Below are 14,837 nucleotides of genomic sequence, written 5' to 3' on the forward strand. Positions count from 1 at the left end.
TTTCTGTGTATATATAGATGTGTGTGTGTATGTGTGTGTATATATACGTGTATATATATGTATATGTATATATATACACAGTAGCCTCCCTTTATTTGCAGGGGAGATGTTCCAAGACCCTCCAGTGGATGCCTGAAACCACACGTAGTACTAAACCCTATATATATTATGTTTTCCCCCCATACATACATACCTATAATAAAGCCTAATGTATAAATTTGGCACAGTAACAGGGTAAAAACAATAATAATATTGTTATATTATATTGTATAACAAGATTCTGTTTATAACAAGATACTGTCATCAAAGTTACGCAAACATGGTCTCTCTCTCTCTCTCTGTCTCCAAAATATCGTACTGTGCTCCCCCTTCCTCTTGTGATGATGTAGGATGATACGATGCCTACATGAGGAGATGAAGTAGGTGAATTGCGTAGGTGTCGTGAAGGGGCGTTAGGCTACCACGTAGCGTGGGCAGAGCGTTCTTGGCTTCTGGATCGCGGTTGACCGTGGGCAGCTGAAATCGTGGAAAGTGCAACTACAGATGAGGGGGACTCCTGTGTACAGATAATTACATTCCATAATTGGGACGATACGGTGCACATATAACTCTACAGCATTCGCGTTTCCTATGTCATTAAACGTTCTTCAAAAATGTGATTTTAGGGGTGCCTGGGTGGCTCAGCCGGTTAAGCCTCCAACTTCGGCTCAGGTCACGATCTCACGGTTCACGAGTTCGAGCCCTGGGTCAGGCTCTGTGCTGATAGCTCGGAGCCTCCTTCACATTCTGTGTCCTTCTCTCTCTGCCTCTCTCTCTCTCAAAAATAAATAAAACATTTACAAAAATGTGATTTTAATGGCTGCATCATACCCTATGGTGTGTGTATAGCCGATAATTGAATGCTATCTCTGTAATTTGAGATGTCAGTGTTTTTCTGATTCCCACTATTATGAATGCTGCCTGTATACACCAGACTACATGAGTCCTTACAAGGATCTTTACCATCTACACGTGACGCACACATTTTTCCCATTTCTGATGTGATTATTGAGCAGTGCTCTCTTTGAAGGTATTATAGAGCGTTGTAAAAGATTATTAGTCTGAGATTCAGAGGGTCCTGTTCCAAATCTCAGTTTTTCCATGACTAATGGTCTTGCTATCTAGGAGATTTTTAGTAAACGTCTCTTGTCTCACTTTTCTGACCCAAATAAATAAGGATAAATAACCTCATCTACTTGAGGGTTGTACTTATTGAATAGAAAATGTGCACGTATTGGGGCGCCTGGGTGGCGCAGTCGGTTAAGCATCCGACTTCAGCCAGGTCACGATCTCGCGGTCCATGAGTTCGAGCCCCGCATCAGGCTCTGGGCTGATGGCTCGGAGCCTGGAGCCTGTTTCGGATTCTGTGTCTCCCTCTCTCTCTGCCCCTCCCCCGTTCATGCTCTGTCTCTCTCTGTCCCCAAAATAAATAAACGTTGAAAAAAAAAAAAAAAGAAAGAAAATGTGCATGTATTTAACGCATGCTGGTTACATCTCAATCCCATTGCTGTCACATGTTAGTCTACCCTTCAAGACTGGGACTCTCACTGACCTGGGAAGCAAGGGTCCTGCATTCTCCCAGGGACTTCGGGCACCTAAACCAGATTTCTCTGTCTCTAACGTAAAGGCGATTGACTTTCCATTCTAATTTTGCCATTCCCATGGGCGTTTTCCCAAGGCTACCCTACAGCCTGGAGTTTGAGCTTCTGACACTCGGTGGGAGAGTCAGGTGGCTTACGGCTGCACCTCTTTCAGTCCTGGGATCTCATCCCCAAGAGAAGCAGGTCTAAGCTGAGGCCACGGGGGACAAGATAATGATCTGCAGCTTGAGGCCCAAGCAACTTCATTTTGTTGTTGTTGTCGTTTTCAGTTTATTTGTTTGAGAGAGAGAGAGTGTGCAAGCGCACGAGTGGGGGAGGGGCAGAGAGAGAGGGAGAGAGAGAATCCCAGGCAGGCTCCACGCTATCAGTGCAGAGCCCATCATGGGGCTCCATGTCGCAAACTGTGAGATCGTGACCTGACCTGAAACCAAGAGTCGGCCGCTCGCCTGACTGAGCCACCCAGGCGCCCCATTTTGTCATTTTGGATTCTCCATGCACATCTTGGCAGTCCCAGTCTTCCTTGCCCTGGGGAGCGGAATGGGGTGACCAGGTCATGCAGATCTCACCTGCGCATATCATGCACCGGCTATCCTGATTTCCTCTTCTCTTCCTCACGTGAACAGGGCAAATTCACGACAGCGAGTGACGTGTGGGCCTTTGGGGTGACTCTGTGGGAGACGTTCACCTTTTGCCAGGAGCAGCCCTATTCCCAGCTGTCTGATGAGCAGGTCATTGAGAATACTGGAGAGTTCTTCCGGGACCAAGGGAGGCAGGTGAGAACTGCTGGGGGTGGGAGGGTATGCACCTGGGTGCTCCACAAGGTGAGAAGAAGAAAGTCCTGACCTAGCAGGATAGCCGGAGCCGGGAGGTGGGCTACGTGGATGGCAGTCTTTGGTCATTAATTATCCAGAGAATGTGAAAGACCGAGGTCCGCCCCCCACCACCCCTGCCAGCCGTACACTCTGCCTGATCCACATGGCAGGGATCCGTTCCGCCAGGTGCCTCCGCGACTCGAAGACAGCAGGAAATCAAATCCGCTCTCTTACGTTTGCCCTCTTTCTTGCTGTGGACCGTATGGTTCATCTTCCCGGTTGAAACACTAAGAACAAAAATATAAGTTTAAAAGACGAATAAGGGATTCATTGGCAGTACCTAAAAACTCGGTTTGGACTAAATATTTAGCAATGTCTCTGGACTGTTGTGCCGGGAGATGAGCAGATGTGTCCAGAACTCGGGGAACAGCGGGGTCCCGCGCTGACGAGGGTCCCAATTCCCAGTCAGGATACTCTAACATTTCTTTAGTGACTCGGTTTGTAAAGACCCCGTGACCTGTCGGATTTGGAGCGTGCCGATGTGGCTGGAGCACTGAGCCTCCCCAAAGTGGCCTGGCCACAGCACCCTGGCAGTTGAAGCCAGCTAGTGAGAGGGAGAAGGCCTGCAGAAAACGAAAACGTAGGGGCGCCTGGGTGACTCGGTTGGTTAAGGGTCCGACTTCAGCTCAGGTCACGGTCTCACGGTTCGTGAGTTCGAGCCCCACATTGGGGGGGGTGGGGGAAGAAAAGAAAAGAAAAGAAGAACTCAAATCCTTAAATACATCGAAGTAAGCAAAAGATAAGAAGAGAGAAGACAATATGCAGGTTGAAAGCAAGAGGAAGAGGGCCTGGGATTTCACTTTATCTTGCTGCTCTGTAGATCTTTTGGGAGCAGGGGATCCAAATGACCTGTCTTGGTTGTAAAATAATTGCGTTCGTACCACGACAAAGGGCAAATTCACCCCTGTGTGCAGTGGACCAAGGCCAAGTGAGCGGACCAAGGGAAAAAGTGATTTTGCTACTGGACTAATACATCATGACACGAGGTTGACCTGTTCTAGTTTTAACTTCTAACAATGCCCAGGATTTTATTTTTCTTATTTATTTTTAAATACTCAACTTAAAAGGGTCCCCCAGTTCATCTTCACTACTAGTAGTGAGCCGAATGTATTTTCACCCACTACCAAGGGGTCAAATAGCAAAGTTAAGTAATTGAATGAAGCTGAGGTCACAATCAGATATTACCATTATATGCTCAGTGAACTTCTCCCCTATAAGCAAAAGTTGCAATTTTCGATAAAAATTTATTACCTTTAGCACCTGAATCACTAAACATAACTTGTCAAAGTTAAACTTTATTGTAGTCTACAAAATTTCATGACTTTAAATTTTATTCCTAAAATGTCCGTATTCAAGTTTTAAGTTTGACATTAGAGTGTAGGGACAGCAGTTTCTCAATACTGTCAGCTGCAAGGTGGACTCTGAGGTCAGCAGACTCCTCTGTGTGGCCCAATCCGGGGCAGGGGGTCCCAGAGAACATTATGGGAGGAGCAACATGGATATTTCCAGCATTCCGGTGTCTGCATCCGGCTGGGGTCCTATTCTGGTAGAGGAGCTGAGACCACCTAATTCACTTTCCGCCCCTGCCGTGATGGGCTCGGCCAAGATAAACCTCAACACTTGGGCCGTAAATGGAGGACTTGGTGTTCTAACAACTTGCTTTTCAGTCTGAGACCTCTTTTTGGCTAGAGTTTCGTCTTTTGTATGACAGTGGGGACCTCAGAATGGTTCATCAGGAAACGCTGCTGCAAACAACAAGGAAAGACAAGTGAAGGGACGGGGGCCGAGATGTGAGCGGGAAGAACAGACACCACACCTGTTTTAGTTTTCAAGTTCAAGCAGGGAGGGAGGCAGACAAAACTATAATGCAACCACACTTCCTTCCCCCCCCCCCACCCCGCTTCTTAACATCCTTGTTTTCTGTTCACCTTTGTTTTCAAAGACCTACCTCCCCCAGCCTGCCATCTGCCCTGACTCTGTGTACAAGCTGATGCTCAGTTGCTGGAGAAGAGACACCAAGCATCGTCCTTCGTTCCAGGAGATCCACCTTCTGCTCCTTCAGCAAGGGGACGAGTGACGCTATCACTGCCTGGCGACATTCCGATGGCCCAGGTCCTTCTCACGAGACCTACCACTCACCCACGCCTAAGCCACTCCATCCGGACGTTGAATGGGCCCGGGGGACGGAGGCTTATTCACTTCTCTGTCTCTGTCCCTGGCCTGCCTTCACTCCACTCCCCCACTCTCTACCCCTGACCCATATATACTCTTTTTTTTTTTTTTACATTAAAGAAGTCAAAAAGAAAAAAAAAATCCTAGGAAAGATAAAATCTAGTAAAGAAATCTTACTTAATATACCAAAGTGTTGGATAGCAAGCTAGACAATTTAGATAATTTATAAAGGTTAAATATGCTATGTTTATAAATGTGCAAATGCTACAATATTTTTCCATGTCACCTTTCAAAATGTATCTTCAGAAAGAAAAAACTTGAAGAATATTGATATCTTAGGAAACGTGGGATTAAGTTTAGGGAAGACACTCGGTAAGCATGGAGAATCTGACGAGATGGTTGGTATTCGGTAACTGATCAGAGATTTCTGAGTTTCCTAATGTGGCCTCTGGACACGTCCTACCCTCTGCCTTTCCTTCTCCTGTCAAAGTGGATGATACATGCTTGAAAAACCCCAGGTTCTCAGAATGGGTGTTTTGTTCATTTTGTGGGCGGGGTCAAGGGGGAGGTCTAGATGCATAGGAAATACAGAGAGTGTGTGTAGGAGAGAGCATACCGCAAGGCCGTGTGAAGGGGAATCGTCATTTGCCAAAAAAGTACCTTGTGCGTGGAAGGGTTCCTGAACAGAGAATGGACATAGGAAAAGAAGTCTATGGAGGGCAGGTAACATGTGGGCTATTCTCTTGTGATTTCTGCTGAGGGTCCCCCACTTGCTCAGATATTTTCAGGCATGTGTTTCAGTGAGAGCCTGGTGTTGAATCAGTAGAGACTGGTGTTTTGATATCCGGACCATGGGTCCTTTGGTTCGTCTTTTCCAAGTCTTTCAGCTCTTTTATTAGGTGCATCCCCTAGGGGACCCGTGGGCTGGAGTGTGTGTGTGAATTTCTCTGGCACAAATACCTGAAGGCCCTGTGGAGTAGGGAGTAGGTCTGTTCTGAGTGTTTCCAAAATGTTGACCTAGGGCCAACGAGGGAAAGTCGCAAAGAGATAGCTTTCCACTCCTTATTAGAGCGAGCATGACCAACAGAACACACGAGAGTGAACGGGTCACCTCCAGAGGTCGGGGGGAGTCCTTTGTTGCCGAAGAGTTTCAGATGCAGGCTGAGGAGCCAGGCAAGAAAGGGAGAGGCTTTGAAACCCAAGGTAAATGGTTGTATGAGATGGTTGACCCTCCGAGTCCTTGATTGCAGAGAGGCACAGGGTGAGTGTGAGAGAGAAGTCCCTCACTGCTCCTGCTTCGTGTGGAGGCTCTTACCCCGGCAGATGGTGCGGCCAGCAGGAAAGAAATCCTGGGGTTCTGGGTTCAGAAGCCACGGAAACTGATACACTATCTAGTAAGAGTCCCCTCGGAACAGATGATGAGCTCTCTCCTCCACGAGGCCTCAGACTTAATGAGAAGCAGGAAAAGGGGCCCCTCCATTCCCTCCGAGGGAGCAACAAGAAAAGGTTACAGAATACGCTTCCCAAGGGTAAGAAATAGTCTTGAGATCTTGGGTCTGCTTCCCTAGCCCTCACCCGGCCCCCTGTGCACAGTCGCTCAGGGACTTGACTGTCCTCCCTGGTTCAGCTTTTAACATCTCTCCAGGCTATCGCAGAAGCCAAGTGCCCAAGTCCCCCAGACGGTCTTGTGACCCGAGCAGACACCTTCTCCCGTAGCTGCCCTTCGACTCTGGGCTCCAGTCTCTGCCAGGGCTAACTCTGCCGAGATCATTGGCGTGGGGGTCAGGAGAGCGTTGGCTTGGAGCTCTGATCCTGCTTCTGCCTCAAGCCAAGTGTGTTATTCTTCACACTTTCTGGAATCACTTCACCTTTCCGGACTTTACTTTCCCTAGCCGTAAAATGAGGGGATGGGGTTAGACGGCCTTGAAACCTCGCCCAGTTCTGTTAGGTTCAGTGCTGGCTGGATAATTGCATCTAGAGTTGACGCAGATTCTGTCATCTGGTCACGTGGTTGTCCTGCCTGCTCTGCCGATCGTGGTCAGCAAAAGCAATGAATGATGCAGGGAACGCACTGTCATAGTCACAGTAACAGCGCTTTCAAGTTCATCAGGCATTTCCATAGACATTATCTCATCTGACATGTGCAGGGCCAGACTCATTCTCCTACGTCCCAGGACCTGTCACACTGCTTTCAAGACCAGTGTTAACTTCATGTATCCGAGAGCTCTCTAGAGAAACAGAACCAATAGGATATATATGTACACACACACACACACACACACACACACACACACACACACAAATTTATTATAAGGATTTGGCCCATGTGATTAGGAGGCTCAAAAGTCTCACAAGCTGTCCCCTGCAGCTGCAAACCCAGGGAAGTGGGTGGGAGGCCCAGTTCTGGGAAAACGGAGGACGGAAGACTGACGTTCAAGTTCAGCAGTCAGGCAGAGAGAGCAGACTCCCCTCCTCTGTCTTTTGCATCTTTTCCCAAGCGGCCCACACCAGAGAGGGCAGTCTGTTTCACTCAATGCACCAATGCAGATGCTGAAGTCCTCTGGAAACACCCTCACAGAGCCACCCAGAAACCGTGTTTCATCTGGGCACATTGACACGGAAATGTAATCACCTCGCCGCAGGTGAAATCCAGGCCTACGGCCTATCCTCCGTTATGCACCTGCCTCTGGTAGACCCACACGCAGCCTGCGCCCGCGGCTGCTTATGTGGCCAGAGAGAATAACATCATCTCCCCGTCTTTGCCTAATCTCTCCACTTCTTTCTTTTCACACTTCTGCCTCAAACCACTGCAGGCATTCCATGATCCCCCGTATAAAAAGAAAATCATATTGGAGATAAACTGAACGTGTCTGGATTTTCCTGGCCTTGAGCCACAGAGTAATTGGTTTCACGTGGCTCCCAAGCCCGTTCAGGAGGAACGGAGGAAGAAGGAGGAGGAAGCTTTCTGGCACTGAGACTCCTACCTTAGAGACCCTGCTCTAGCTCCTAGCCCGGCCATGCCCGCAGAGCCTCGCTGCACGGACCAAAGAAACCCAATAGCAGGACATGGTGAAGAAGGCTTAGTACGTAGAATTTCAAAGTCGCTCAAACTTCGATGAGAAGAACGTAGCTGGGAGCTTTGAGAAAAGGAGATAGGAAAGGGGACAGCGAACCACGGAGGCCTTGTTAACCTTCGTAGTGAGTCATCCCCTTCGTGATAGATATGAACTACTTCATATCCAGATTGTGTTTGGGGATCGTCAGATTTCACGTGGTACTTTTGCTGGTGAATGTGCTGCTAACTAGGTCCAAATCTGGATGTGCTGTCCAGACGCCTGTGGGATCAGAAGGGATCTGGAACGGAAGGAGGCACAGAGGGGAAAGTGTGGTCTTGATGCTGTGGAAAGATCACGTCCAAGTACACAAGACAGTATGAGGAAGAGCATTACATGGAAAGGGAGTAACAAACAAAGAAAAAGAATAAATGAACGTGCGTGTGCCTGAGTGGGGAGGCGGGTGGGGATTAGAAAGAAGGCTACACAAAAAAAGGTAAGGGAGAGTGCAGGGGAAGGACCCTGGGCGAGTCAGGGCGGCAAGGCAGAAACAGGTGGGGCAGGTGAGAATCCATGCCGAAGCATGAAAGCAAATCTCGGAAGAGAGATCCGAGTGAGGGCAGAAAATGTAAGTGTTATTGGAGATAAAAGGTAAATATGTGTAGGGAAAGAAATTCTGGATGACAGAGATGATACAAGTATTTATTAAAAAATGAAAAGTCAGGTGCGGTGTATGAAAAGGAAGGGAGCTTTTCAGAGTTTTGGGAAAGGGAAGGTCCTTATAAAAACACATAAGCAACCATCAGGGAATGATCTAATTTCAGACGGGGGCGGGTGAGGGGGCGCCCCGTTGAAGTGTATTCTGGACCCCGCAGGCGCTGGGGATAACGGTGGTGGGAAGAGATCATTCCTTTGCTTGAACTGGACTGTGTTTCCCAAGTGCTGCTTTGGAAATGATTTATGGCAGTTCCCGGGGCATTGTTTCCCTTCCCTTGCTTCTGTTGATCAAATCCATTTAAAATAATGCCCATCACTGCTGTGCCCAGAAAAGCCACAGGGAAACACTGAAATAATAGGCCGAAGTTAGACAAGACCAAATCTCAGTTGATATCTATGCAGAGAGGTATATGCCACGTTGGAACCATGTGTTTCTCTAGTCCCATCCAGACTTCCCACGAGGAAGCCATGATGTGGGGCTGAGCCATATGTTTTGAGTAAAGGGGAACAGAAGAGGGAGAGTGTCTGCAAGAGGGAGAGATGAAGATATTCCAAGGAAATATTCCAAAGCAGAACAGCATCTTGTTTTGCCCAAAACTGAAAAGAAAATGAAGAAAATTACAGCCAGGGCCCAGATCACTTCCAGCGTATGGTTAATAAGTCTTTGATCCCAACTGGAATTTATGTACCTGCCGTCTTGGCCTTTTCAGGAAGCTCTCTGACCTCTGGCAGTGTATACGGGAGGTCCCCAAAAATTTCTGGAATATTGATTGCAGATTCTGATCTATGCTGGGAAGAAGTCCTTCTTGAGTTGAAAGTTAACATTTTTATAGAAACGGATGAACACCTTTTCCACTTGGTAAATGCCTTGGAATGCTGAATCAATACGGAAAGAGACCAGAATGGTCAATGGTGATTGGATTTCTGGCATTTTTAGTTCTCTGGCACGATTAGCTGCATTGCTTGATGGCAGACAAGTGGTGGGTAATTATTTACTTGGTGTATCTTTTATTTAAAAACTTGTTATTTTGAAATACTTTAAGACTCACAAGAAGTTATAAAAAAGTAGAGCGGCCTTACCCTAACACCAGGCTTTCCCCATTGATAACATCACACGTGACCGTAGTCTATTCTCCAAACCAGAAAATTGACATTTGAAATACTATTCATTAAACTGCAGACCTCATTCAGATGTCACCAGTTTTTTTACATATATTTATTTAGTTTCTGGATACTTTATCCCTTTCTGATTTATAACCTGGCCCTGCGTGGGATGCAGCAGGAAACACACTACAATCCTACAAAATTCTAGAGAGAATACAACAAATTAATGTGTTCCTTTGTCAATGAGAAAGATCCTGCCTAGACCGCTTCCACATTTTCTGACTAGTTTTGCCGTTTAGCCTCTGGAACAACCCAAAAACAACTCAGAAGGATTTGGAAACACAAAAGACAGTGAGACCCGCACGTAGTTTGCTGGCTAGAGAATCAGTTGTAGGACGTTCTAGATGGTTCCTGCAGTTCCTACAAGTGGTAAGATTTGTAATGGTGGCAAGCAGTGGACTTAGGGTAAATGGGTCTTTTGGTCAAGAGCTAGGTGGCACTTAGTTGATGGCACCAGGGCTGACTTGTGGAAGGAACAGAGTACGGTGGCATAGGGTCCCCTAACGTGTGACGAACACAATTTTCAGAGTAGTACAGACATCTAATTTGCCTAAATACCAATTCTTAAACGGAATGGCAGGTACATTGGACCAAATCAAATGTAAACACAGAAGCAACTTTGGGGGCAGTTGAAACTCTGGGTTTGTGGATCGCAGCTGTGAGTTTTGTGATGGCATCTTTAACGTGCCGTATTTAAGGGTCACAAGGTGGTAACCGTGTTTTCACACTGCTTAGCCTGTGTCCTGTAAAGTTCCAAGCATGTAGTGAGCACTCAGCAAATATTTGCTGAGTGTTGTTTTTTTGAATGAATAAAAGATAGAAACCGAAACTTGCCATTCAGCGTAACTGGGGTGAATTTAGGGAGAATTGCTTTGCTATATCGTAGAGGGTTTATTTTCAAACGAAGAGAGAGAAAAAAGTGCCCAGACTTGTACCTGGTGAAGTTCATTCTCAGTTTGTATATTTTCTAACGATGACATTGATCTATGGAAATACCTCATTCCTTGAGGTGTTTAGACAGCAGTTCAAGGCAGTTCTCTGCAATGCACCCCAGCAAGAGCCCCAAACCCAGCCCATTTGAAGCTCTTTGGTTTCTCCTGCAGACACCTGGTCAAGAACTTGTAAAGGAGAAAGGTCAAAGTCCCAAGCAGGCCTGTGCTTACCCACATTCACAATTGCATATCAGGGGAGACTTTGCACAAAGACTTACTGGGAAAGCATAATGTGCTAAGGCAATTACTTTGAGTGAAAACCTGTTTTCTTGCAAAGAGGCTTGGAAATAGTTGAAATTGGGGAGGATTCCTGCAAACACACCAAGAGTTTATAATCTAGCCTATTCATTTTATGCCCTTTACTACTCATGATATCCTATTTTTTCTACCCTGTTGTCTGGTAACTTCCTAAGGGTTGAGTTTCGGAATCCACACGGCTCACTCTTCCTACGAGGAGGGAATATCTGAGCCTCATTTTGCAGGCTTTGGAGGATGATGTGTCTTGTCAAGGGGCAAAGAGCAAACTGATTGATTTCTGCTTAAAACTATCCTAGTCATTCCGAAACAGAATAGGTAAAAGTTCTCTGTATTAGAAAAGGAAACAAGATACCCATTGTATATTTTCTTTATTTATTCTCTGTAAGTCTGTCAGATGATAAATTGTAAATAACAATGATTAAAGAAATACGCTACTGACGGATCCTTCTGTGCAAATGGCGCCGGCTCCTGGCTTTGCGATGTTCACTCTTTACAGTCTTTCTGGAGTAGTGAGGGGGCAAGGGGGCAGAGGCAAGGGTGTGCGGGGGGTGCGCGGGGTGCGCGGGGTCGGTAGAGGGTCTCTTGCGCAAGCCTGTCTCCTATTCCTTGACTGTGTACGGGAAGGAAAGCGTCTGGGTCTCTGGCACATCCAAACATACTAGAGACCTGGAGTTTTGTGTCGTCCCATTAGTCCAGCTCCGGAGAGTCCAGTCCGGAATTAATTGAGGATGCTTTATTGTTATTACAAAGTTGTCTTGCCTGATACATAGAAATCCCTCCCAAATCCAAAGATCGTCCGGCTCGAGACAGACCACGCATACAAAAAGTGACAAAAACTATGAACAAACAGAATACAGACCGAGTCTTCATACGACACATTAAGATGAACCTCCCCTCCCCTCCCCAAGCCACCCCCACAACATGTTTCTTGGTCTCTGAAGAATAAATTTATACTCTGAATTTTCTGAAGAATTATATGTTTTTTCAGCTATGGCCATGGTAGAGAATGGATACAAATTCTCAGAGGACAATAATTCACGAACGCACACTCAGACCCCCAAAGTATCTAGTGTGATTTCAGTACCAAAGGCCCGGGGATGCAAATATCTGTGTGGTGGGAGTGGGTCGGAGGCAAAGGAGAAAAAAAAGTACCAGGCAGAGCAGAGATGTTCAAAGAGGTCCAATTCCATGGTCAACACCTGTCGCCAAGCTTTAAAGGTGGGTGTGAGTGATACAGCATAGGTATATGCTGTGCACGTATCTGAATATGTAATTTGTTCTGAGGACACATATTAAGTCTGTTCTTTTATGTTTTATTTATTTAAAAAAATTTTTTTAATGTTTATTTCTGAGACAGAGAGAGACAGAGCATGAGTGGGGGAGGGGCAGAGAGAGAGGGAGACACAGAATCCGAAGCAGGCTCCGGGCTGTCAGCACAGAGCCCAACACGGGGCTCGAACTCACAGACCGTGAGATCATGACCTGAGCCGAAGCCGGACGCTCAACCGACTGAGCCACCCAGGCACCCCTGCTCTTTTATGTTTTAACTAACAACTTCGGTAGAGGGTCTCTTGCGCAAGCCTGTCTCCTATTCCTTGACTGTGTACGGGAAGGAAAGCGTCTGGGTCTCTGGCACATCCAAACATACTAGAGACTTTGCTTAGTACTAACTAACGTACTAACAACTTTGCTTAGTATTGAGCACTACATACTGATTTGTCGCCACTTACAATTTTATATTCATCTCGTATTTGAAAAAGAAGTATACACACTCATCTTGTGGTCCTTGACTCACACCGAACAATAACTCCTTACGGATAAGAGACATATTACCTCTTGCTACCTGAGGAAATGGGTCAGATCCCACTCTTAAAGCAGGTTTGGTCCAGGCTGGATGTACAGTGATTGGAAGAGGAGACAGATAAAAGACACCCACAAGAAATGCTACATGGCCCCACGGTAGCTGTTTTGTTTGTTTGTTTGTTTTGTTTTGTTTTGTTTTCTGACCCTGTTTGCAAACCAGAGACAAGTTAGTTCTGGAGAGGTTTCTGAGGACCCAGAATAGAGCTCTGTCATGGGTGCTAAAGGTAACTTTACTGATCTTTGTCTACCTGAGGACTGTTTCAGGTACCATAAAAGAAACCAAAGATCGGTTTCAGGGTTCAGGGTAGAGCAAAATTTATTTTATAAGGCAGTAAATAGTCAATTTACTATTCTGATCAAGGGGCCAAGGTTTGCCAGGGGTAAACGGGATCAATCATTGTGTACCAGGTTTTTCTGGTTTCCAGGAAAACAGCTCACAAACAATACAAACTCAAGATGACTAGTTTGGGAAGATGAAAGTCATACTAACTCACCTATCAGTAAACTATATATTATAACTTTTACTGAGCTGTGTCCTACACGTGATAAAATATTTTTTAAAATACAAAATTCAATGACATGTGTTGTCAACAGATTTCCGTTCTCTTAGTCTCTCTGGCCCCTCTAGTGGTTCGGCCCATCCCGTGAATGTTAAAGAACTTTGAAAGCCCCAACTTCAAATGAAAGAAGGAAGCAGAGACCAAGGTTTCCCGCCTTGGATGGGACGGACATCACGCTAGTAGGAGACTGCCTGTCTCACTCTGCTTTTCCTGCCTTCATTTAACTCATAGTCCTGTACTCTTGTCATCCCCAGATTGTGGTGATGCTGACTCTCCAGAATCTGCGCCCCCCCCCCACCTGCCCTCGTAGGAATGAGTTTGCCACAGGACAAACATGGGGTTGTATTCCCTTTACATGTCACTTCTGAGCCCTAGGACACTTTAAAAGGAGCCTTTGGGTCTAGACTGTAAACATTGGGGTTAACTTTAGTCTTAGGACTCCCAGAAAATATTGGTAAAGTGTGGTTTCTTTAGAATGGTTGAAACATGGGGTAAGGGTAGGAGCTGAGTTCCATCCAGAGAACAATAACGAAGTTTTGGGGCCCAGGGCAGCTCAGTCAGTTAAGCAACCAACTCTTGATTTTGGCTTAGGTCAGGATCATAGGGTCATGGGGACAAGGACCGAGTTGGGCTCTGCACTGAGCATGGAGCCTGCTTGGGATTCTCTCTATCACTTTCTCTCTCTCTCTCTCTCTCTCTCTGCCCCTCTTGCCCCCCCCCCACTCTCTCTCTAAAAAATTGAAAAAACTATGATTATTTAGGAATCCAATATTTAAATAATAGGATTTATTTTTAATATAAATTTATTGGTATAAGATAAGGGATTTCTAAACTAGCTGATATTATCAGTGGACAGAGAACCAGTTCTGAACTCGGGTTCAGCTGCTCCCCACTCGAAATCAACACTTGAGAAACAAGTGATGGTGGGAAACAAAGGATGCTTTATTCAAGGAAGCCAGCGACCTGGGAAGATCGTAGACTAACTTCTCAAAGACCATCTCCCCATCCAGGTGAAGCTGGAGCGTTTTAAAGGAGAAGGCATGGGGGAAGGGAGGGGGGCCGTGTGCAGGAGAAGCAGGCGCCCAGGCAGTTAGTTATGTGTCAACATGACCCGGCACAGACGTGCTGGCCTCCGTGGCACCCGTTTTCGAATGTAGTCCGGTCTTATCTTCTGGGAAAGTTTGGTTCTTTACTCCCTAAGGCCAGAGGCACATACACTTGAAGCGACTTAACTCTTACAACGGGTTGGAGTGCTGTTACAATATCAAATTAATCAAGACCTCTATGATTTCCAAAGACAGTATAGATTATATCAGTCTCATATTGCTCGGGGATCATTGCTGTGTATAAATAATTGAAACTGTTACAGAGGCCATGAGGTGGATTAAAGCGTGTTCCCTAGAGTTAGATACATGATGTGGGGAGTTTCTTAGCGTGAACCCGGACCAGTGATGGTCACCTTGTTACCAATGCACGATAAATATAGAAACCTGGATTAAGCATTAGAAACTTTTATAGCACTTGGGCAGAAGACTCTTTTATGTGT

The 14,837-nt window shown here is 46.2% G+C and overlaps 1 protein-coding gene across 7 annotated transcripts in view; it reads left to right on the top strand.

Annotated features, from left to right (window-relative positions):
• The window catches only part of DDR2 (discoidin domain receptor tyrosine kinase 2), a 155,117-nt gene extending 143,811 nt beyond the window's left edge, over window positions 1–11,306 (top strand). For 6 of the 7 annotated variants that reach the window (XM_045456618.1, XM_045456623.1, XM_045456619.1 and 3 more), the window contains 2 exons: window positions 2,264–2,413; window positions 4,455–11,306. In XM_045456618.1, the coding sequence (XP_045312574.1) occupies window positions 2,264–2,413; window positions 4,455–4,589 (285 nt within the window). In that variant the 3' untranslated portion in view covers window positions 4,590–11,306. The remainder of the gene's footprint in view (window positions 1–2,263; window positions 2,414–4,454) is intronic. The other variant, XM_045456624.1, reaches the window with a different exon arrangement.
• Window positions 11,307–14,837: the final 3,531 nt, after the last annotated feature.

This window comes from Leopardus geoffroyi, chromosome C3 (genome assembly GCF_018350155.1).
Source record: "Leopardus geoffroyi isolate Oge1 chromosome C3, O.geoffroyi_Oge1_pat1.0, whole genome shotgun sequence".
NCBI lineage: Eukaryota > Metazoa > Chordata > Mammalia > Carnivora > Felidae > Leopardus > Leopardus geoffroyi.